This window comes from Microcaecilia unicolor, chromosome 4 (assembly GCF_901765095.1).
Source record: "Microcaecilia unicolor chromosome 4, aMicUni1.1, whole genome shotgun sequence".
In the NCBI taxonomy this organism is placed as follows: domain Eukaryota; kingdom Metazoa; phylum Chordata; class Amphibia; order Gymnophiona; family Siphonopidae; genus Microcaecilia; species Microcaecilia unicolor.
The window spans coordinates 220425327-220447778 of record NC_044034.1 but is presented as its reverse complement, the minus strand read 5'-3'; the positions used below and the strand labels follow the sequence as shown (position 1 = coordinate 220447778).

General features: G+C 42.7%; 1 protein-coding gene across 1 annotated transcript in view; it reads right to left on the bottom strand.

Moving 5' to 3' along the window:
• The window catches only part of LOC115469677 (mucin-2-like), a 257743-nt gene that overhangs the window by 119120 nt on the left and 116171 nt on the right, over window positions 1–22452 (bottom strand). Inside the window, exons 7-8 of the mRNA XM_030202465.1 lie at window positions 20057–20195; window positions 4618–4728 (exon numbers count right to left, since the gene is read on the bottom strand). Coding sequence (XP_030058325.1) covers window positions 4618–4728; window positions 20057–20195 — 250 coding nt within the window. The remainder of the gene's footprint in view (window positions 1–4617; window positions 4729–20056; window positions 20196–22452) is intronic.

Here is a 22452-nt window from a genome sequence, read left to right as displayed (position 1 = left end):
AGTCTGGAAGGTTGGAAGATCCGGACCAGACCGGAATGATTTCTGGAACATGGGAAACAACAAGCAGATAGTCCACTGCAGCCACCAGGTCTGACCACCAGGTGGCAAAATGAATGAGAGCATGAAACATGGGCACAATCGTGATAGCAATATAGTATGGTCCAGGGTGTTGAATGCTCTAGACACATCAAATTGAAGAACAACAGATGGTATTTCTTTTGTCTTAGTAACAATTTTACCTTAGATACTAAAGTCAACAATAGAGCTTCTGTACTATGTATAGCTCTGAAGCCATATTGTGTATCATGCTGTTATGCTTCTGCTAAACAGGCTAAGGAGAGGCTGGAACCCACTCTGCTAACAGGCTAGGGAGGGGCTGGAAACCTCTCTGCTCGGGAAGCTGGGTGGGACTTGCATCTGATTGGTCAGCTGGGTGGGGGCTAACGTCTGCAGCTACAGACGTCAGTAGCCAGGATCTACTTTAACCTGCAGTTTCAGGTAAACGGTGCTTTGTCGTTAGGGTTTTCCTGCTATAAGCCTCTGACCTTTATTTCTTGTGAGCTGGTTGCTCTGTGCTCTGGGGGGAGTCTGTTTCCCTCTTTGTGTTTGTTTGGTTGCTGGCTTGTCAGAGTTTTCTCCGTGTTCAGTCTTTGTGCTTAATTAGCTACTCTCTGCAGCTGGGCTGTGCTCTCTGTTTGACTGGCTGTAGTGTTTGTCTTCTGTATCCTTCTAGCTTGTTTTGTTTTAGTTATCTTTCTGTTGTGGTTTTGCCTTTGTTTCTTTGGGTGTGTGCTATTGTTAGCTCTGCAGCCTCTGTCCTGGCTGTGTGCATTGTTTGTGCCTTGGAGTTCTGTGTGCTGCCTATTTTCCCTTCTGATTTAGTTTCCTTATTTTCCCTGTTGTGCTGGGCTCTGCCTGGTCTGCCTTGATTCTGTCAGTCTGGTTCAGCTTTGCCTGCTTCAACTTCTGCTGTTTGTCCATCAAGTCCTGCCGACCGCTTGCACCCAGGGGCTCAACCCCTGGGGAACGGTGGCCAAGCGCAGGTGAAGTCCTGGCTAGCTGTTCCAGTATTCTGTTCCTGCTTCACCACTTGCAGTACCCTATTGCTACCAGCCGGTTCCTGTGTCTCCTCCTTCGGTATCTGGGTCCTGCCTATCTGTTGGTGCAGTCCGAACGTCGTCAGTAGTTCCCTTTCCTTGGAGGTGTTCGGCCCCATTCCTTGGGTGCCTGGAGTTCTGGGTGAGTACCCTGAGTTCTATTATTGTCCTGTTGCGGTTCGGTCCACCCCAGGCCTCTCCTAGACCCCTTTTGACTTTGGCCTGGGCTTAAGGGCTCACGACCAGTGGATCGGAGTGACACATGCAAACCTTGGAATGTATCAAGGAAAACCATGGTTTGAGTGGCTTTCAGAAATTCAATAAGCTTAGTCATCCAAGGTATACTTGCTACACGGTGAAAGTTGGAAGGAACTGTCAGGTCGGCCCTTTCTGACTTTGGGATAGGTGTTAAGATTATTTCTCCTGGCTCAGAAGGGAGCCTTTCTTCCCTAAAAAGAAAGTTAAGAAATATAGACAACCAACCAACAACCTCCTTAGGAATACTTTTTAACAAATAAGAAGGGCATTGATCAAGCAAACAAGATTTATTAACAAGGGAATTCAGTTTAGCTAACACCTCATTCTCCTGAATGGTTTGAAATGTAGACTAGATTTGATCTACCGGTATATCACTAAGAGAACAATCTCTGGTTATATCTATAGTATCAGAACAAACTGAATCTGAGCTTGTCAAAGATAATCCACCTTATCCACAAAATACTTTGCTAAAACCTCAGCTGACAGATGCTGTGATTCAGGAATGGCAGTAATCGCTGTTGTATTAGTGAGGTTATTGAATATTTTAAAAAGCATCTTCAGGTCTGAGTTTTTTTCTCTAATCAGCTTTTTATAATATAACCTTAGTCTCAATTACTGCTCACTGATAAGTTTTAATTGAGGACCGCCATAATCTGCAAATCTTGAGACTTTTTCCAACCTCATTCCAACTTCTGACAAGTTCTTCTCAACTCTGTTAAATGATCTGAATACCAAGCTGGCTAAATTTCTCTTAAGTTTGATTTTACCCTCTCTTTTGGAAATTGATACTATTCGGTTTAATTCTAGAGCACATACACACTCATAATTTAAGTGGCCTGTTTGTTTTATCAAACACTTTATGGCATTGCTTCTGAATTACTGGTCAATATAGTTCTTCTCTCTCCCAAGGTCTTTCACTAACTACACCCTCTCCAAAAGACATTACACGATGTGATATCTGCAAGCGAGCCTTCTCTGGAGTAGCCTCCACACTCTGGAATGCATTGCCTGAAAGGTTCCACTTAACACAAGTCTACCTCTACTTCAGGAAGCAGGTGAAAGCTTGGCTTTTCAACCAAGCCTTTAACGGAAGAAGTAACTCACTTGTTAGTCTCACTCACACACACAAGGATTGACTCGGGCTGCACATACTGCAGCGGAACATGTTTATCCACTCCTACCCTAGCTGAGATAATATTTAACCATCTCTCTGACCTCACGTGCAACTTTCTTCAAATCAATCACCTTACTTTCGAATTCTTCCTACTTTCTTACTCATCTATATGTTACAACCTTGCCTTACCCTTCACTACCAATTATAATGTTCTAGTACATATTGTGTTGTCATTGTAAGTAACATACCATGCTATACTTTGTATTGTTGTTCGAATATTTTTACTGCTCTACTTGCCTCCTGCCCATGTTTGATCTATTCTTACTGTACAACTTGAGTGAATTTCTTCAAAAAGGCGGTAAATAAATCCTAAAAAATCCTAATAATATTCATCTCGGTTATGACAAATTGATTCTTCTCTCTCCCTCACTTAAACATGTTAATTTTTATAATGTGGCTAAGACCTTATTCTCTGTTACTGGTGTATCTCTTTGGAATTCTTTTCCTCTTCATTTAACACTGGAACAAAACTACTGGAAAATTTGAAAGAAGGTTAAAACTTGTCTGTTTAAAGAATTCCACTCTGAATGCCTTCTCCCCGTTATGTATTTTGCTGAATTCTTTGAGGCCGATTCTCAAACTTCGGGAGTTAGAGACCAGCAAACTCCTATGGTCAGCGCTAAGCCTGGATATTCAATGCTGGGCTATTTCCAGTGACCAGCATTGAATACCTGGTTTATTTTTGGCCAGTTTAAAGATAATTGGCTAAGCCAATATTCAGCGCTAACCGGTTATCTTTAAACTGGCCAAAGATATCCCATATTTTCAAGCGGCAAATATGGCTGCTAAACTGGATTTAAAAATTGGCATTAGCCAGTTATATCAGGCGATATAACTGGCTATCTGCTAGCCGCTAACTAGCAATATTCAGTTTGAGATAGCCAGTTATCCCCTGCTGAATATTGCAGGATAGCTGGTTTTCCGGCAGTTAACTGGCCAGGTGCCGATTTTGGCTGGTCAAATATCGGGGGGGGGGGGGGGGGCGAAGGGGCATTTATTTTAGATTGTATATTATATTCTATAAGAATTTTATTGATAATTATACCTGCCTTGGAGCAAAAGCAATTTTGTGCAAGAATTTTTCGAGGAGGTTACTTTCTAAAGGCACATTTCATATGTTGCCTTTATAAAATTCTCCACTATAAACAATATCCTAGATAGAATGAAGATGTCAAAGCACAAAACCTGCTCTTCTTTCTAAATAATAGAAAGGGATCCTCAGACCTGGAGCTAAGGCTTAAGTTCAGCCAATATCAACAATGCTCCAAATTGTCAATCAGGATCAAAATGCATATTTTAACTTTTACTATTGTTATAGTATTCAGTGGGAATTGAACAAAAGTTAAAATTTGCAGTTTGATCCTATGATGACATTGGCTGAATTTGAGCCTTAGCTCCCAGTCTGAAGATAGGAAAACAGGCTCTGTGGTTTGATACCTTTGTTAAATAGGCAACGCCGACATGAGGAAGCTTGAGTAGATTAGCGATTGATAATGAAACTAAATATTTCTTCACTCAGTTCCATTGTAAGCACAATGTCATCTTAAATGCTGATGATCATAGCTCCTAAATACATTTGTTTTGTAGACATTACTATTAGCTGTCATGAATTGGTCCCCTGAGAAAGCCAGATGGGGAAACATTGGCTATAGCGACATGAGATAAAATCATGTTTGATCATGTTATCATTTTTCAGATAAGTCTCTTCAATTCATATCTTTTTGTGTTTAGCCCAGTTTGAATGATTGACCACTATCCATGGGATTCTATATAGCACGACTTAAGTTGTGTGCACAAGTCAAGTCGTGTTCTGGATTTATGTGTGCAACTTAATTAACAAGCCAATCAGCACTGATAATTGCCACTTAAGCAATTATTGGCACTAATTGGCATTAATTAGAATTTACGTGCAAAACTGTCTAAGCATTTTCTATAATGTGGGGGTGTGGCCATGGTCATAGAATGGGCGGGTCATGGACATTTCTCAAATCTATGTGTGTGGTTATAGAATACACTCGGTCCATGCCTAATTTAGGCATTGGGATTTGAACAAAGTTTTACTTGGCGTAACAGTGAAGTGATAATTACCCCAAGGAAGATTCGGATAATCTTAGAGCATATTCTAGGTGTGATGCCACAGACAATGTTTTCAGTTACAATACTGAAGGTGGAATAGTTTTGGTGTCTATCACAAAGATCCTGTAAAAGAGAGAAAAAACAGGAAATAAACTCTGGGGTCAATACTGTACTAGGCTGCGCATGAAAACTCAGAGCACAAAAAGGAAACATCATTAGGAACAAACAAAAAATTCAAAGAATATGAACTAAGATTTGAAACAGAGCTCAAATAACAAAAGAATATGTTCCCTAACAGAATAGCAAATATATACTTACAAATTTTGGTGAAAGTGTGTGTGTGTGTGTGTGTGGGGGGGGGGGGGGGGGGGGGGGAAATGGGCATGGCTACTGGTGATCAGATGGCTTTCACTTCTGTTACACTGTTTTAGCACTATTCCTGATCTCCACTCATTCAGGACAATTTCTGGGCTACATTATAATAACTATAAACACCAAATATAAACTTGGAGCAAGAAAAATATATCATTGTTAATTACAGCGCTCCACTAGATGACAGGGTCACAAATTTTGTACTAGGCTGCGCATTTGGTTTGCTATTTACTCTAAACATCTTACAAAATATTATAGAAAAATTGGACAGGAATTAGAGAGAAATGTCTTTTATTCTTACTCACCAGCACAGCATCAGACATCAGTTTCAAGTTATAACAAACTTACAAAATCTCACATTAGTACCTCTGGTAATTATAAGTAATTAGACTAATTATATAAAGAAGGGAAAAAGGAGGAAGAAAAGTTTATTTCTCATACAAAGGTCACAGAACAGAGAGAAAGAAAGGAAGAAAGAAAGAATGAATGAATGAATGAATGAATGAATGAATGAATGAAAGATTCTTAGCTGTAAAGAATTAGTTTCTACGGAGGGGGGAGAGCACCCGCTTCGGGAAAAACAATAGACCATTGAATGGATCTGAAACTCTCTTTCCAAGCATGCCTAGTTTTCTAGAGTTTCTTTGTCTGCAGCGTGGTTTTATAGGCTGTGGTGAGCATCCACCTCTCCTCTACCCTGGACCAATCATAGGTGCTGCATATGTGCTGGAGACTTGTAATTGGGACTTTCATGTGTGCTGGAGGCTTGCCAGAGGCATATACAGACTTCAGCAGTAGGGGGGTCCAGAGCCGAGGTGAGGCTCCTGCCTGGTTAAGGCTTGCTAAGCTGGATAGGTGCTAATATTCAGTAGGTACTGCCGCTGAATGTTGGTTCTAACTGGCCATTCCCCAGTCAGTTAGGTTAGGGGTGGTCTGTGGCAGAGTTTGGGTGGAGCTACTACTTAGCCGGTCAGTGGTGATATTCAGTCTAAGTAAGTGAGTAAGTGGCCCTTTTACTAAGTTGCGGTAAAAATTGCCTGTGCTAGTTGGGATATGTGAAATTAGTGCACACTAGGCCATTTTTTACCATGGCGGGTAAAAAGGCCTTTTTAAAAAATGGGGCAGTAAATGGCCATGTGCTAATATTAAAAATAGCATGTGGCTATTTACTGCCTGAGCCCTTACTGCCACCCATTTACTTGGCAATAAGGACTCACGTGCTATACTTGCGGTAATCAGGCAGTGCATGGCAATGTGGCTGCGCTGCCGATTGCCACCAGGAACATACCCGTGGTAGAAAATGGAAAATTATTTTCTATCGTTGGACATGGCACATGCCAACTTTGAAAATACCACTGGACACCTGCACTACCCCGATTTGAAGCAGGTTACCCACGCAGTAGCCCTATTCCAGCTTAGTAAAAGGGCCCCTAAGCAAATAAAGTTAGGACAGCAAAAACACTGTTCAAACTTTATCCACAGAGTTAACTAGTAACCGGTCTGAATATCAGTCAGTGACCGATTAACTTCCGGTTTGCTGTACCAACCTGGATATTCAGTACTGGATGCCGGACACACCCTGACATTGAATACCTGGGGTTAATTTGGCCTGAAGCTACGGGTGGCTAATAAGCCGCTTACAGATAGGATACTGGGTCCTCTATTTTTCACTCCACTGTATGTTAAACATGGGCTAAGGTTTTCAGGAAGAAGTTAAATAGAATCTCTGTTGCTAAGAAGATCAGGAGGATTCAAGAATACTCAATCAGAAAAAAATATTCTGCAGGGCAAACAGAGAGCAATGCTTCACAACAAAAGTTACAGGTTCTGAACTGCTGCTTCTCTCTACAGCAGGCATAAGAACAAAAACAAGAGTAGGGCCGCAGCAGCCTTCAGGCATGGGCTGTCAGCTCTACCATCCTCTGCCCCCACTGACGTCAATTTCCCATTCTGGGGGCAGAGGACCGGCAGGGCTGACAGCGCATGCCTGAAGGCTGCTGCGGCCCTGCGCTTGTTTTTGTTCTTGTGTCAGCGCTGCTGTAAAGAGGCACGGAGGGAGAGAGAAACATGGCTGGAAAGGATAGGGGAGTGAGGATGCTGGAGGAGAGAGAGAGAGAGCAGAGGAGAGCCAGGGACATGGAAAAGAGCAGGGGAGAGCCAGAGAGAGAGATGGGGAGAGAAGAGGGGACATGGAAAAGAGCAGGGGAGAGCCAGAGAGAGATGGGGAGAGAAAGAGGGGACATGGAAAAAAGCAGAGAGCTAGGGACATGGAAAAGAGCAGGGGAGAGCCAGAGAGAAGATGCTGGATGGAAGAGGGGTACAGAGAGAGAGAGAGCGAGAGAGAGAGAGAGAGAGAGAGAGAGATGAGTGGAAAGATGGGGAGAGAAAGAGGGGGCAAGGGCAGGAGAGAGAGAGAGAGAGAAGCTGCTGGGGAGAAACTGGGGGAGACCCTAGCTGTTAGACGGAGAAATGCTGGATGAAAGGAGGGAGAAAGAGGGAAAATGCTGGAAGGAGTGGGCAGAAAGAGGGAAGACGCTGGATGGAAGGGTAGGGAGGGAAAGAGGAAAGACACTGGAAGGATGGGGAGAGAGAGGACATGCTGAAATGAAAAGGGTTCAGAGAGAGAACTGTCTAGAAGGAAAGGGAGATAGAGGGAGACAATGGATGGAAGGAGAGGGAGAGGGTAATGGGTGGAAGGATGGAGAGAGAAAGATGACACTGGATGGGAGGGTAGGAGAGAAAGAGGGAAGGTGCTTGATGAAGGTTAGGGAGAGAAAGAGGAGACACTGGATGGAAGGATGCAGAGAGAGAGGGGGAGACACTGGAAGGATGGGGAGAAAAAGAAGGGAGATGCTGGATGGAAAGGGGGGAGAGGATAGAGTTAGTGAAAGACTGGAGAATAAGAAGAAGGGGCATGGGGAGAACAAAAGTGAGGAAAAGATGGAAAGTCATAGGTAGATGAAGTAAAAAGAGGGAAATTAAAGAATGGATAGTAAGAATGAATTAAATCTGGACAGAGAGCAAGGCAGAAAAATCAAATTGAAGAAAACAAAGAAAAAGGAAAGAACATGACAAATGGACAGGAAACCCTGGGAAGAGAGTTAAGAGAAGACAAAGGAATGCAGAATCAAGAGACTAGGACCAACACAATTAGAAAAAGTAAATGGCCAGACAACAAAGGTACAGAAAATAATTTTATTTTTAATTTAGGATAAAGTAATGTGGTTGCTGTATTAAGGAAGGTTAATAAATGATACTTTCACTGATTTTTAAAACACTTTTGATTAGCCTTCAGAGACCAGCACTTCCTTCCTCAGGTCAGGAGAGGATACCGTAACAGCATTATACTGTCCTGACCTGAGGCAGGAGGTTTTGGACTCTGAAAGCTAAATTAAAAGGGTATTAGGCTATTAAAATATTTTCTGAAATGGTTGTGGGATTGATGTGTATCAGGGGGCGGAGCCATGTTGAGTGGGTGGGGCCAATTCAGAGTGGGATTGGGGCTGGGGGGCATGTACTAAAATCTCTCTCTCAAAAATTGGGACCCCTTGGCAGCTCTGGTGTGTGCTCAGTGCACCATGCACTGCCTGGCTGCTGCGGGTTCACCCTTAGCCTAGTATTTTCTTAGGTAATCAATAGAAATAAAACAAAATAAAACATGAAAAAGAAAATAAGATGATACCTTTTTTATTGGACATAACTTAATACATTTCTTGATTAGCTTTTGAAGGTTGCCCTTCTACGTCAGATCAGAAATAAGCAAATGTTGGTAGATGACAGTATATATGAGCGAAACATCAAAGCATTTCAGTTACAGTCTATATGCATGGAGACAGGGGATGAGTGAAACATCAAAGCATTTCAGTGACAGTCTAACAGGATGGGGGTGGATAGGTGAGAGTTAGGGAGACAGGAGAGCAATACAATTTATAAAGCAATACAATTTTATGCTTTGTAATGGGCTAGAAAATCCAGATCTTTGTTAAGTCCTGTCTGGTGGGTGTCAAAATATTTAATCATTTTGACTTCAAAGGTCTTACGTTTCTGTATTGTTTTAAAGTTCCCTTTCAGGATCCTTACCATGAAATCACTGGTACAGTGTTCTGGTTTTGTAAACTGCTGTCCCACAGGTGTGACATCTTTGTTTGTACTGGCATTTTTCATATAAGTACATAAGTAATGCCACACTGGGAAAAAAAGACCAAGGGTCCATCGAGCCCAGCATCCTGTCCACGACAGCGGCCAATCCAGGCCAAGGGCACCTGGCAAGCTTCCCAAACGTACATTCTATACATGTTATTCCCGGAATTGTGGATTTTTCCCAAGTCCATTTAGTAGCGGTTTATGGACTTGTCCTTTAGGAAACCGTCTAACCCCTTTTTAAACTCTGCCAAGCTAACCGCCTTCACCACGTTCTCCGGCAACGAATTCCAGAGTTTAATTACGCATTGGGTGAAGAAAAGTTTTCTCGATTTATCATTTCTGCGTCTACCTGCTCATCCTGGCGAGGCGGACGGTAGTACACTCCTATCACCGTCCTTTTCCCTTTTATACTTGGAATTTCAACCCACAATGATTCAAGGGTGTGATTTGTGTCCTGCTGAATTTGTAATCTATCTGAGTCAAGGCTCTCGTTAATATACAATGCTACTCCTCCACCAGTCCGGTCCACCCTATCACTACGATATACTTTGTATCCCGGTATGACAGTGTCCCACTGGTTATCCTCCTTCCACCAGGTCTCAGTAATGCCTATTATATCCAATTTTTCATTAACTGCAATATATTCCAACTCTCCCATCTTATTTCTTAGACTCCTAGCATTTACATATAGACATTGCAAAGTATGTTTGTTGTTCCTATTTGCATGATGCTTAGTACTGGACACTACTGATTTGCCATCTTTTGTCTGATCTTTAGTTGTATTTAAGGGCACCTGGCCTACCACGGTCTGTTGTGCAACCTCACTATCCAGAAACCCTATCTTCCCTGTTTGTGAGGTATCTTTGCAAGATACCTTATCCCGAACCATGCGCTTTTGAGCGACTGTCGGCCTTCCCCCCATTTCTAGTTTAAAAGCTGCTCTATCTCCTTTTTAAATGCCGACGCCAGCAGCCTGGTCCCACCCTGGTTAAGGTGGAGCCCATCCTTTCGGAATAGGCTCCCCCTTCCCCAGAATGTTGCCCAGTTCCTAACAAATCTAAAATCCTCCTCCCTGCACCATTGTCTCATCCATGCATTGAGACTCCGGAGCTCTGCCTGTCTCTTGGGCCCTGCGCATGGAACAGGTAGCATTTCCACGTGCAGGGCCCAAGAGACAGGCAGATGTCTATGTAAATTAAATCTCATCTTTAGCATCTGACTTGTTTCTCCAATGTAGCAGCCTTCATCGCACTTTTTACACTGAATGATATATACCACATTGGAAGGTGAGCATGTGAAGGATTCCTTAATGTTGAATATTTTTCCTTTGTGAATGATCGTGGGGTCCTGTGAGATATTTTGGCATAGTTTGCAGCTTATATATATTGCAAGGATGTGTGCCATTCTTTTCTTTTTGAGTCTGTGTTGGGAGCTTACTTCTAATTAGCTTGTGTTTTAAGTTGGGTGGCTGTTGGAAAGCCAGCACTGGTGGGGATGGGAATATCTCTTTCAGTAATTCATCCTCCTGGAGTAGAGGCTGCAGATCTCTTATGATTTTTCTTAATTTTTCCAGCTCTGGGTTGTATGTCACTATAAGGGGGATTCAGTCTGTGGCTTTTTTTTCTTTGTACTGTAGCAGATTTTCCCTGGGTGTTTTGAGGGAGGAGGCAATATTCTTGGAGATTATTTTGGGGTTGTAGCCTTTCTGTTCAAAGGATGCAGTCAGGGTTTCGAGGTGTCTGTCTCTGTCCCCTGGGTCAGAGCAGATACGGTGGTATCTTGTGGCTTGGCTGTAAATAATGGATCTTTTTGTATGTAAAGGGTGGAAGCTGGAGTTGTGGAGGTAGCTGCATTTGCCTGTGGGTTTCTTTTATATGGATGTTTGTATATAGCCATCGCTGATTGAGACTGTGGTGTCCAAAAAATTGACTTTTTCTGGGGAGTAGTCAATTTTGAATCTGATTGTAGGATGGTATGTATTGAAGGAGTTGTAAGATTGTTTGAGTTTCTCTCCCCCCCCCCCCCCCCCCCCCCCCCCCCACCAGTCCAAATCATAAAAATGTCATCGATGTACCGGTAGTATTTTAGGGGTTTGGTCTGGTATGTATTCAGAAATGTCTCTTCCAGCTCAGCCATAAAGAGGTTGGCATATTGGGGTGCTGTCCTGGTGCCCATCGCAGTGTCCATTATTTGTAGATAGTGGAAATAGTTGTGAGTTAAAATAAATTTACTTAGTTTTGTAATGGTTTCTGGTAAGTATTGATGTTCCAGTGTGGATGTTTTTAGGAATTTCTCACTTGCAGCTATGCCATCTGCATGGGGAATGTTGCTGTATAGTGATTCTACATCCATCGTGACCAGAAGGGTGCTTGGTGATAATTGCTTGATATTTTTCAATTTATTCAGAAAGTCTGTGGTGTCTTGTATGAAGCTGTTTGTTTTGTGCACGAGAGGTTTCAGAATTCCCTCTATGAGTCCAGATATTTCCCTCACAGCACCTTATGCCTAGAATGGGCTTCCTGAGCCTGTACGCCTAGCTCCATCTCTACCTGTTTTCAAATCTATGCTGAAAACCCAGCTTTTCACCACTGCTTTTGGCTCCTAACCACTACTCAATTCCCCTATCCTTGTTCCTTCTCACCCAGTACTTTCCTCGCCCTTAATTGTCTTGTCTGTCTGTATTTTTAGATTGTAAGCTCTATCGAGCAAGGACTGTCTCTCTGTGTCAGGTGTTCAGCGCTGCGTGCGTCTGGTAGCGCTATACAAATGAGCATGCCAATACCCGATATGATTGGTCTGCTAGGCTTTCCAGGTTTGTGGATTTTGGGTAGCATGTAGAATGTGCCCATAGCAGGCAGTATTTTCTTAGGAAACCTTGTTCTGTTCCTTTCTCCTTTCTTCCTGACTGTTTGTATTCAAGTTTGGCCTTGCGGCCCTTGTGCTTGGATTCTGTTACGTGTGGGTTCCATTTCGGCCTTGCAGCCCGTATAAGTGTTCTACCTTTCCTTCATGGTTGTGATCTCTAGTCTCCCTGGGTGTGCTGGGCCTTGTAGCATTTTAGTCTCTTTGCTAGTGTGGGCTCAGTCTGACTTAGGCCTTGGCCTAGGTCCAAGGGCTCTCTAGCAAACATAACAACTATTAAAAATGTGACAGTGATATAGGACCCCGCACAGACAGGACTGCTCAGCTTAGAGGGAACAATGTGTGCTAGTATTTGATAGACATAACATATAGAGGGGCATAATTGAACGAGAACGCCTATCTCCATGGGTGTTTATCTCCAAGAACGGGTCCGTGAAGGGGCGGACCGAACCGTATTTTGGGAAAAAATAGACGCCCATGTTTTATTCAACAATGTATGAGCTGGGCGTTTTTGTTTTTCAGCGATAATGGAAAATGAAAGCACCCAGCTCAAAAACGAATAAATCCAAGGCATTTGTTCGTGGGAGGGGCCAGGATTCGTAGTGCACTGGTCCCCCTCACATGCCAGGACATCAACCGGGCACCCTAGGGGGCACTTTTACAAAACCAAAAAAAAAGGTAAAAGAGCTCCCAGGTGCATAGCACCCTTCCCTTGTGTGTTGAGCCCCCCAAATCCCCCTCAAAACCCACTGCCCACAAGTCTACACCATTACTATAGCCCTAAGGGGTGAAGGGGGGCACCTACATGTGGGTACAGTGGGTTTGGGGGGGTTGGACGACTAATAAGCATTAAGCAGCACAATTGTAACAGGTAGGGGGGATGGGCCTGGGTCCACCTGCCTGAAGTCCACTGCACCCCCTAACAACTGCTCCAGGGACCTGGGTATGACATTTGAGGGTGAAAATAAAAAGTTGTGAAACATCATTTTTTGTGGTGGGAGGGGGTTAGTGACCACTGGGGGAGTCAGGGGAGGTCATCCCCGATTCCCTCCAGTGGTCATCTGGTCATTTAGGGCACTTTTTGGGGCCTTATTCGTGAAAAAACAGGGTCCAGGAAAAGTGTCCTAAATTCTAGCTAAAAACGCATACTTTTTTCCCATTATCGGTGACATGCGCCCATCTTTGTTCGGCAGATAACCACGCCCCAGTTCCGCCTTCACCACACCTCTGACACGCCCCCATCAACTTTGTCCGCATCCGCAACGGAGTGCAGTTGAAAACGTCCAAAAATTGGCTTTCGATTATACCACTTTATTCGTTTTTGTGAGATAAACGTCCATCTCCCGATTTAGGTCGGAACTTGGGCGTTTTTCTCGTTCGATTATAAGCAGGATAAGCTCCTATAGGCCTTTGCAAAATAGCTCTCAAATAGGTGCCTTCATGCTCTTTTATGATAAGTTACTGTTATAAAATTACACTCTATCATTCACATGACACATGTTGGTTTAAGGAGCTTAAATTAAGACTTGCTTTTTGAAGGTCAACACAAGTTTCACCAGAACTTTAAGAAGGTAACTTTATAATAGACCATCAAATTTAGATATGCATATAAACTATGCTCAGTTTGTAAATTTAACTTATGTGCATTAATTCATTTACAAAATGATCCTTCAGAAAGTAACTGTAATACGTGTACCTGCTCTAAGGCTTGTGAAAATATTCCAGCAAATTTTGCATATATCTGAGCAGCAGAACAGTGTCTGTGCCTGTTTCAATCATCCGCCAGAGAATGGCAAAATGCCTATAAGTTCTGGTGCTAGCGGCAGCAGCTGATGTCATTCAGATAAGGTGCATATGTGGGACATAAGATCACCATCCCTGCCTTTCCCTTGGGAGCAGAGGAGGTGCTTGTACCTGCTTTAATCATCAGTGGGAGGATTGTGAAGTGCCTGTAGGACTTGGTGCTAGTGGCTGTATCTCACTTCATTCTGACCCATCAACTGAAGGACATTGGACCACTGTTCCTGTTGCGTTCAGCCACAGGTATGTGCCCAAAGGGGCATGCCAGGCCCCTTTGGAGCACTGGAAGAACGCCAGAGTTTCTACAAGATATGGGCATGCTGGTTGGATAATTACAGCTAAGGTATTATTTTGTTTTGGTTTTTTTTTAATTACCTCTTGTGAGTGATAATAAGGTCAAATGCAAAAGGAAGTTAAAGCTCAGGAATTCTAGCACTCCTCATAAGACTGGTCCTCTGGTCAAGCACCTATTGTCAGCTGGTTTAGGTGCACTGCAGCAGTTGGACAGAACTCCAGATTTGGGTGCCTCCTTAAGTTGGGGACGGGAGGTTTGGCCTACCCCACCTCTACCTGAAACTTCTCTAATTGGTTTGCCCTCCTCTCAAATGGATTCTCCTCTCAGGAGAGAAACGGTATCTACCTCCCAGAGAATACCCCTGTCCATGCCTACTGCTTTTGTGAAATGTTGGCAGATCTACCAAAAGAAGTCTGTCTTTAGTTAGTTGCAAGGTAGTTTTCAGGACTGAGGACTAGCTGCAGTCATTCAATTCTCAATTATGTGAATTTTCTAGACAGACTGTGGACAAACTGGCAGATACTGATAAAAGTATTCATCATTTAGAACCACATTGTGGACAGATGGATACCTAACTAGCCACTTTACAAGAAACTGGTGAGTAAGCAATTAAAGAAAAAGTAGGGGGCAGACCAAATGTATATTCAAACAATGGGTTTATTAAAATATGAAACAGACTTGATGCAGATCTGTGTTTCAGTGCCAGTGGCGCCTGCCTCAGGAGTCAATCCACTTTCTCCTCCAGTTTTTGAAATGACCACAAAATGTCTTACTCAGGCTATCCCCCTTCAGCTACCCTGCATACCCCGGTTACCAGATGCTGTAACCTTTGAAGTCTTAGCCTATTATTTGTTATTACCATCATTGGCTGAGAGCATATTTGATTGACTCCTGAAACAGGCACCACTGGCGCCAAAATGCAGAATTGCGTCGAGTCTGTTTTATATTTTACTAAACCCATTGTTGGGATATACATTTGGTATGCCCCCTACTTTTTCTTTTAGTACATACATAAGTAATGCCACACTGGGAAAAGACCAAGGGTCCATCGAGCCCAGCATCCTGTCCATGACAGTGGCCAATCCAGGCCAAGGCATCTGGCAAGCTTCCCAAACGTACAAACATTCTATACATGTTATTCCTGGAATTGTGGATTTTTCCCAAGTCCATTTAGTAGCGGTTTATGGACTTGTACTTTAGGAAACCGTCTAACCCCCTTTTAAACTCTGCCAAGCTAACCGCCTTCACCACGTTCTCCGGCAACAAATTCCAGAGTTTAAATATGCGTTGGGTGAAGAAATATTTTCTCCAATTTGTTTTAAATTTACTACACTGTAGTTTCATCGCATGCCCCTTAGTCCTAGTATTTTTGGAAAGCATGAACAGACGCTTCACATCCACCTGTTCCACTCCACTCATTATTTTATATACCTCTATTATATCTCCCCTCAGCCGTCTCTTCTCCAAGCTGAAAAGCCCTAGAGGGGCATAATTGAACAAAAACGTCTATCTCCATGGGCGTTTATCTCCGAGAACGGGTCCGTGAAGGGGCGGACCGAACCGTATTTTCGAAAAAAATAGACGTCCATGTTTTATTCGACAATTTGTGAGCTGGGCGTTTTTGTTTTTCAGTGATAATGGAAAATGAAAGCGCCCAGCTCAAAAACGAATAAATCCAAGGCATTTGTTCATGGGAGGGGCCAGGATTCGTAGTGCACTGGTCCCCCTCACATGCCAGGACACCAACCGGGCACCCTAGGGGGCACTTTTACAAAATCAAAAAAAAAGGTAAAAGAGCTCCCAGGTGCATAGCACCCTTCCCTTGGGTGTTGAGCCCCCCAAATCCCCCTCAAAACCCACTGCCCACAAGTCTACACCATTATTATAGCCCTAAGGGGTGAAGGGGGCACCTACATGTGGGTACAGTGGGTTTGGGGGGTTGGACGACTAATAAGCATTAAGCAGCACAATTGTAACAAGTAGAGAGGGGATGGGCCTGGGTCCACCTGCCTGAAGTCCACTGCACCCCCTAACAACTGCTCCAGGGACCTGCATACTGCTGTCAGGGAGGTGGGTATGACATTTGAGGGTGAAAATAAAAAGTTGTGAAACATTATTTTTTGTGGTGGGAGGGGGTTAGTGACCACTGGGGGAGTCAGGGGAGGTCATCCCCGATTCCCTCTGGGGGTAATCTGGTCATTTAGGGCACTTTTTGGGGCCTTATTCATGAAAAAACAGGGTCCAGGAAAAGTGCCCTAAATTCTAGCTACAAACGCATACTTTTTTCCATTATCGGCGAAAGGCGCCCATCTCTGTTTGGGTGATAACCACGCCCCAGTCCCGCCTTCACCACGCCTCCGACACGCCCCCATCAACTTTGTACGCTTCCGCGGTGGAGTGCAGTTGAAAACGTCCAAAATCGCCTTTCCATTATACCGATTTATTTGTTTTTGTGAGATAAACGTCTATCTCCCGATTTGGGTCGAAATCTAGGCGTTTTTCTCTTTCAATTATAAGGTGGCTAGCCTCCTTAGTCTTTCTTCATAGGGAAGTTGTCCCATCCCCGCTATCATTTTAGTCGCCCTTCGCTGCACCTTTTCCAATTCCACTATATCTTTCTTGAGACGCGGCAACCAGAATTGAACACAATACTGAAGGTGCGGTCACACCATGGAGCGATATAACGGCATTATAACATCCTCACACCTGTTTTCCATACCTTTCCTAATAATACCCAACATTCTATTCGCTTTCCTAGTCACAGCAGCACACTGAGCAGAAGGTTTCAGTGTATTATCGACGACGACACCCAGATCCCTTTCTTGGTCCGTAACTCCTAACGTGGAACCTTGCATGACGTAGCTATAATTCGGGTTCTTTTTTCCCACATGCATCACCTTACCCTTGCTCACATTAAACGTCATCTGCCATCTAGCCACCCAGTCTCCCAGTCTCGTAAGGTCCTCTTGTAATTTTTCACAATCCTCTTGCAATTTAATGACTTTGAATAACTTTGTGTCATCAGCAAATTTAATTACCTCGCTAGTTATTCCCATCTCTAAATCATTTATAAATATATTAAAAAGCAGCGGTCCTAGCACAGATCCCTGAGGAACCCCACTAACTACCCTTCTCCATTGTGAATACTGCCCATTTAACCCCACTCTCTGTTTCCTATCCTTCAACCAGTTTTTAATCCACAATAGGACTTTTCCTCCTATCCCATGACCCTCCAATTTCCTCTGTAGCCTTTAATGAGGTACCTTGTCAAACGCTTTTTGAAAATCCAGATACACAATATCAACCGGCTCCCCTTTGTCCATATGTTTGTTTACTCCTTCAAAGAATTGAAGTAAATTGGTCAGGCAAGATTTCCCCACACAAAAGCTGTGCTGACTTGGTCTCAGTAATCCATGTCCTTGGATGTGCTCTGTAATTTTGTTGTTAATAATAGCCTCTACCATTTTCCCTGGCACCGACGTCAGACTCACCGGTCTATAATTTCCCGGATCTCCCCTGGAACCTTTTTTAAAATGGGCGTTACATTGGTCACCCTCCAATCTTCCGGTACCACGCTTGATTTTAAGGATAAATTGCATATCACTAGCAGTAGCTCCGCAAGCTCATTTTTCAGTTCTATCAGTACTCTAGGATGAATACCATCCGGTCCAGGAGATTTGCTACTCTTCAGTTTGCTGAACTGCCCCATTACGTCCTCCAGGTTTACCGTGAAGTCAGTAAGTTTCTCAGACTCGTCCTCTTGAAATATCATTTCCGACACCGGTATCCCACCCAAATCTTCCTCGGTGAAGACCGAAGCAAAGAATTCATTCAATCTCTCCGCTACGTGTTTGTCTTCCTTGATCACCCCTTTTACCCCTCAGTCATCCAGCGGCCCAACCAATTCTTTTGCCGGCTTCCTGCTTTTAATATAACGAAAAAAATTTTGCTATGTTTTTTTGCCTCTAATGCTATTTTTTTTTCATAATCCCTCTTGGCCTTCTTTATCTGCACCTTCCATTTGCTTTGACACTCCTTATGCTGCTTCTTCTTATTTTCAGACGGTTCCTTCTTCCACTGTTTTGTGTTTTGTTGTTAGGGGGATACTTCTGCTTGTTTTGTTTGTTGAGTAAGCAATTAAAGACAACTTAACAATACATAAGCAGTTGGAAAATTAGAGTGAAAAATTTGTGCTTTTTGAGTTTTCTATTTTATTGCTTTCTGTTACTTGAAATGTTATTGAGGAGATATTTAAAAGAATTTTTTTGTTTTGAAGATTCTGACAGCTATATTCTATTGAATTGTTTTTATGTAGGGACAAAGATGAATCATTGATTTTTAACAGCATTTTTTTTAGAAACATCGCAAGATATCATTACTCTTAAGGCCACCCTCTCCTCAGAACAAGATACGATTAGGGCACTTAAGGCATTTTTTGTTAAACTAGATGTGAATTATTGTGGTCAGACAGTTCATACATTTCCAGACATGGCAGAGGCCAATCAATTTCATAGGAAATAATTTATTGCTTTGAAGGCTCGCACTGGCAGTGGGAGCATCTTTTTTCTTAGATTCCCTTGCAGATGTCTAGTTATGCAAAATATGTGATGTTTGATCAAACTCAATGTCACAGCCCCAACCGATTTACCGTGGGATGCCCCCTGGTCTGCACCTCTCCAGCACTGCGACTCCTCCAATTGCCTTCCTCAGTGGTCTGACGCATCCCACTTCACCTCAGTGTCATCGCCGGCTGGACTTGGTGTTCTTTAGGTGTGCATGTGTGACACAGCACCACACTTAAAGGGCCAGCAGGAGGCTGGTGCACCTCGATGATGTCATCCAGAGTGTGTATTTAAAAAGCTAGAGTCCCTGTCTGCCTTGTCTTTGCAATAGGTCACCTTCACTTCTGGATGCTCCATGCTGCTGGTTCCTTTCCTGATCAGTCTCCAGTCCTGCTTTGAGTCTCCAGTCTCCAGTCCTGCTCAGAAACTCCAGTCTCCAGTCCTCAGTCCTGCTCAGAGTCTCCAGTAGCCAGTGCTGCTCAGCGTTCCAGGTGCTGCACTGTCCTGCATCAAACCTTGTCATGGGTCTTTACAGTGATGCTTATGTTCTTATGTTCACACACAGACCTCTCAGACAGCACCTCACTTGCACACACATGGAGGCACAGACACAGACTGAACACAGGGCAAGGGAGTGAGAAGCCTCTGGGAAAACACTGACACAGAGGGTTTTGGATGGGTCAGGGTCTGGGAGGGATGTTGAGGAGGCTCACAAGTGGTAATGGAAGGAGGTGGGTGGGAGCAGGAAAGGCAGTGGATTGTTTGCTGGCAGGGATGGAGGGCAGGTATGGATACAGAAGGTTTACAGATGACAGACCTGAGTGGACAGAAATGGCAACCAAACCAGACTCTCAATTCTCTTGCAGTCAACAGCAATGTTAGCAATAAAAAGGACATGCTACGGCAGCACCTATTTGTACTAAATGTAATCTTATTGCTGAGGCTCATCTTGTATTGGCTGTATGCTAACATGCTATAGCTAATCAGGGACAGGTATTGATGACACCACACTGACTTTGACATGCCCCCTTCCCTCCCCGACACACCTCCAGCAATTCATAAACCTTTTGCCCCAGCCTTTTCTAAACATTTTGGCAGCAAAGACATCTATATGCCAAGATATTTACGTTTAAAACACAAATAGTAGTTGCAAAATGACCAGTATGATGTATTCAGAAACTATTAATTCTTCTAATTGTGATTACACTAAAATAAAATTATGATGTTAACCTAGAATGTCCTGAGCAGAAGTACATTAAGTAAAAGCTTCTAACAGTGGCCTCTATGTTGTAAGGAAGGAATGTTCTTAGAAAGCCAAAAATGGTAGATTTTGACCCTTAATTATTGTGAAATGCAGAACATTTTCAACAGTTTGGAAAGATGTTTGTGTTGTTAGAGCTGCAAAAGTAGGTGATACCTGAACCAGGACATAGCTGCAGGCTCCAATGAAGTCAAAGCGCTTCTTGTCAAAGGTAGTGTGATGGCCATCTCCATACACAGTGCATGTGCCATGACACAGATAGTCTGAACATTCCCATTTTCTGTCTCCACACACACTATTAAGTAGGCAAAATTAGAAAGATTTTTATTTTATTATCTTATCCATCTTATATTACATGCAAAAGCTTTCAGTACTAGAAACGGGCTGTCATTTATAAAGACATGGAAAATGCCAATGGCACATCTCATTTCATTGCATGTCATTAAACAAAAATGAGAAGAAACACACATTTTCTGCCAGATTCTATATATTGCACCTTAATTTCTGCATGGAAATTTATGTATATTCTATAACAATTTGCACAACTTAATTGCTTAACTAGCTAATCAACGCTGTCAATTGGATGTTAAGCAATTAGCACTAATTGGCATTAATTATGATTTACGCGCACAACTCGCTAAGCGTATTTTGTAACGTGCACATAAATTCTAAGTCGCATAGCTGAAAAGGGGGCAAGACCATGGGCGGGGTGTGGGTGTTTCTAAAATCTGTGTGTATTGTTATAGAATACACCTGCTCTACGCCAAATTTAGGCATTGGAATTTATGCCAAGTAAAACATGCAGTAAATGACTGCAGCTAAATTTGGTTGTGTGGCGAGGTACTCAGCGTATTTTATATACTGTGTGGAAATTTAAGCCTAGTCTATAAAATTTAGGTGTGCTTTAGAGAATACATCTAGGCGTATTTTTTTCCTGTGCGGAATTTTCAGGCGCCATATTTAGAATCTAGCCATTTATGTTTTTTTTATTTGCTGTATATTAGAATACACTTCTTGCAAACAATGCGTACTATTTGCCAAGAGTGCACATTCTCTTCTGATAGTGCGCATGTGCACAAAACATTGTATATGTGTTAACCATTGAGCATGCATGAATATGCCCCAACATTGCTCCATAATTAGCCAAGAAAACCCAAATAAAGCAAAAATTCACATAAATGACAGGGGAAAAGACACAAAATGAAAATTTTCTGTCTTCCCATCCCTATTCACTCTTTTTCTGGGTTCTTAATTATGACATACTAAATGGGGATGGCTGACAGTCACTGAAAAGTGCATGGTTCGGAATAGGGTATCTTTAAAAGATATAATCAAAACAGGGAAGGTAGGGCACCCTGATAGCAAGGTTGCAATTGAAACTATAATAGATCAGGTGTCTTTAAATAAAGAGCAGACACATTTTAAAGATTACAAATTAACACTTTCGACTGCTAAGCAAACTGTACATAGGAACAACAAACATTGTATGAAATGTTTATATGCAAATGCAAGATGCCTAAGAAATAAGATGAGAGAGTTAGAATATATTGCACTAAATAAAAAATAGATATAATAGGCATCTCTGATACCTGGTGGAAGGAGGATAACCAGTGAGAGACTGTCATACCAGGGTACAAATTATATCGCGGTGATAGGGTGGATCGAATAGGTGGAGGGGATAAGAAGGGCCTTGAATTGAATAGACTAAAAATCACCTGGAGTGGGTGGTATACATTACAGAGTACTGATAGAATTGAAAAATGAGCTTGTAGAGCTATTGTTAGTAATGTGTAATTTATCTTTAAACTCAAGCATAGTACTGGAAGATTAGAGGGTGGCCAGTGTAACGCCAATTTTTAAAAAGGATTCCAGAGTTTATCTGGGAAATTATTTATTTTATTTATTTCACTTGTATCCCACATTTTCCCACCTATTTGCAGGCTCAATGTGGCTTACAAAGACCTGTTGTGGCATCGCCATACAGGATGGAGTATACATTTGGTGATACAGAGAGGTATACATTTGGTGTTACAAAGAAGTCAAGGAAGACAAAAGAGGATTTGATCAATTAGTTGTAGAGAGATACATTCTGCCTAAAGTCAGAAGGGTGTTGTGTTATGGTTAGTTATGGGTTCTCATGGTAAGCTTTGTCAAAGAGGTAAGTCTTCAGAGATTTGCGGAAATTAGTTAATTCTTTGATCATTCTCAGGTGAGTTGGAAGTGCGTTCCACAGCTGTGTGCCCATATAAGAAAAGCTGGTCGCGTGAGTTAGTTTGTATTTGAATCCTTTACAACTGGGGAAATGTAGGTTGAGAAAGGTGCTGGAAGATTTTTCTGCGTTTCTGGATGGTAGATCCACTAAGTCTAGCATGTAGGTCGGGGCATCTCTGTAAATGATTTTATGAACAATCGTGCAAATCTTGAACGTGGTGCATTCTTTAAGTGGGAGCCAGTGTAATTTCTTTCTTAAGGGTTTTGCACTTTCATATTTTGTTTTCCCGAATATGAGTCTAGCTGCGGTATTCTGGGCTGTTTGAAGTTTTTTGATGGTC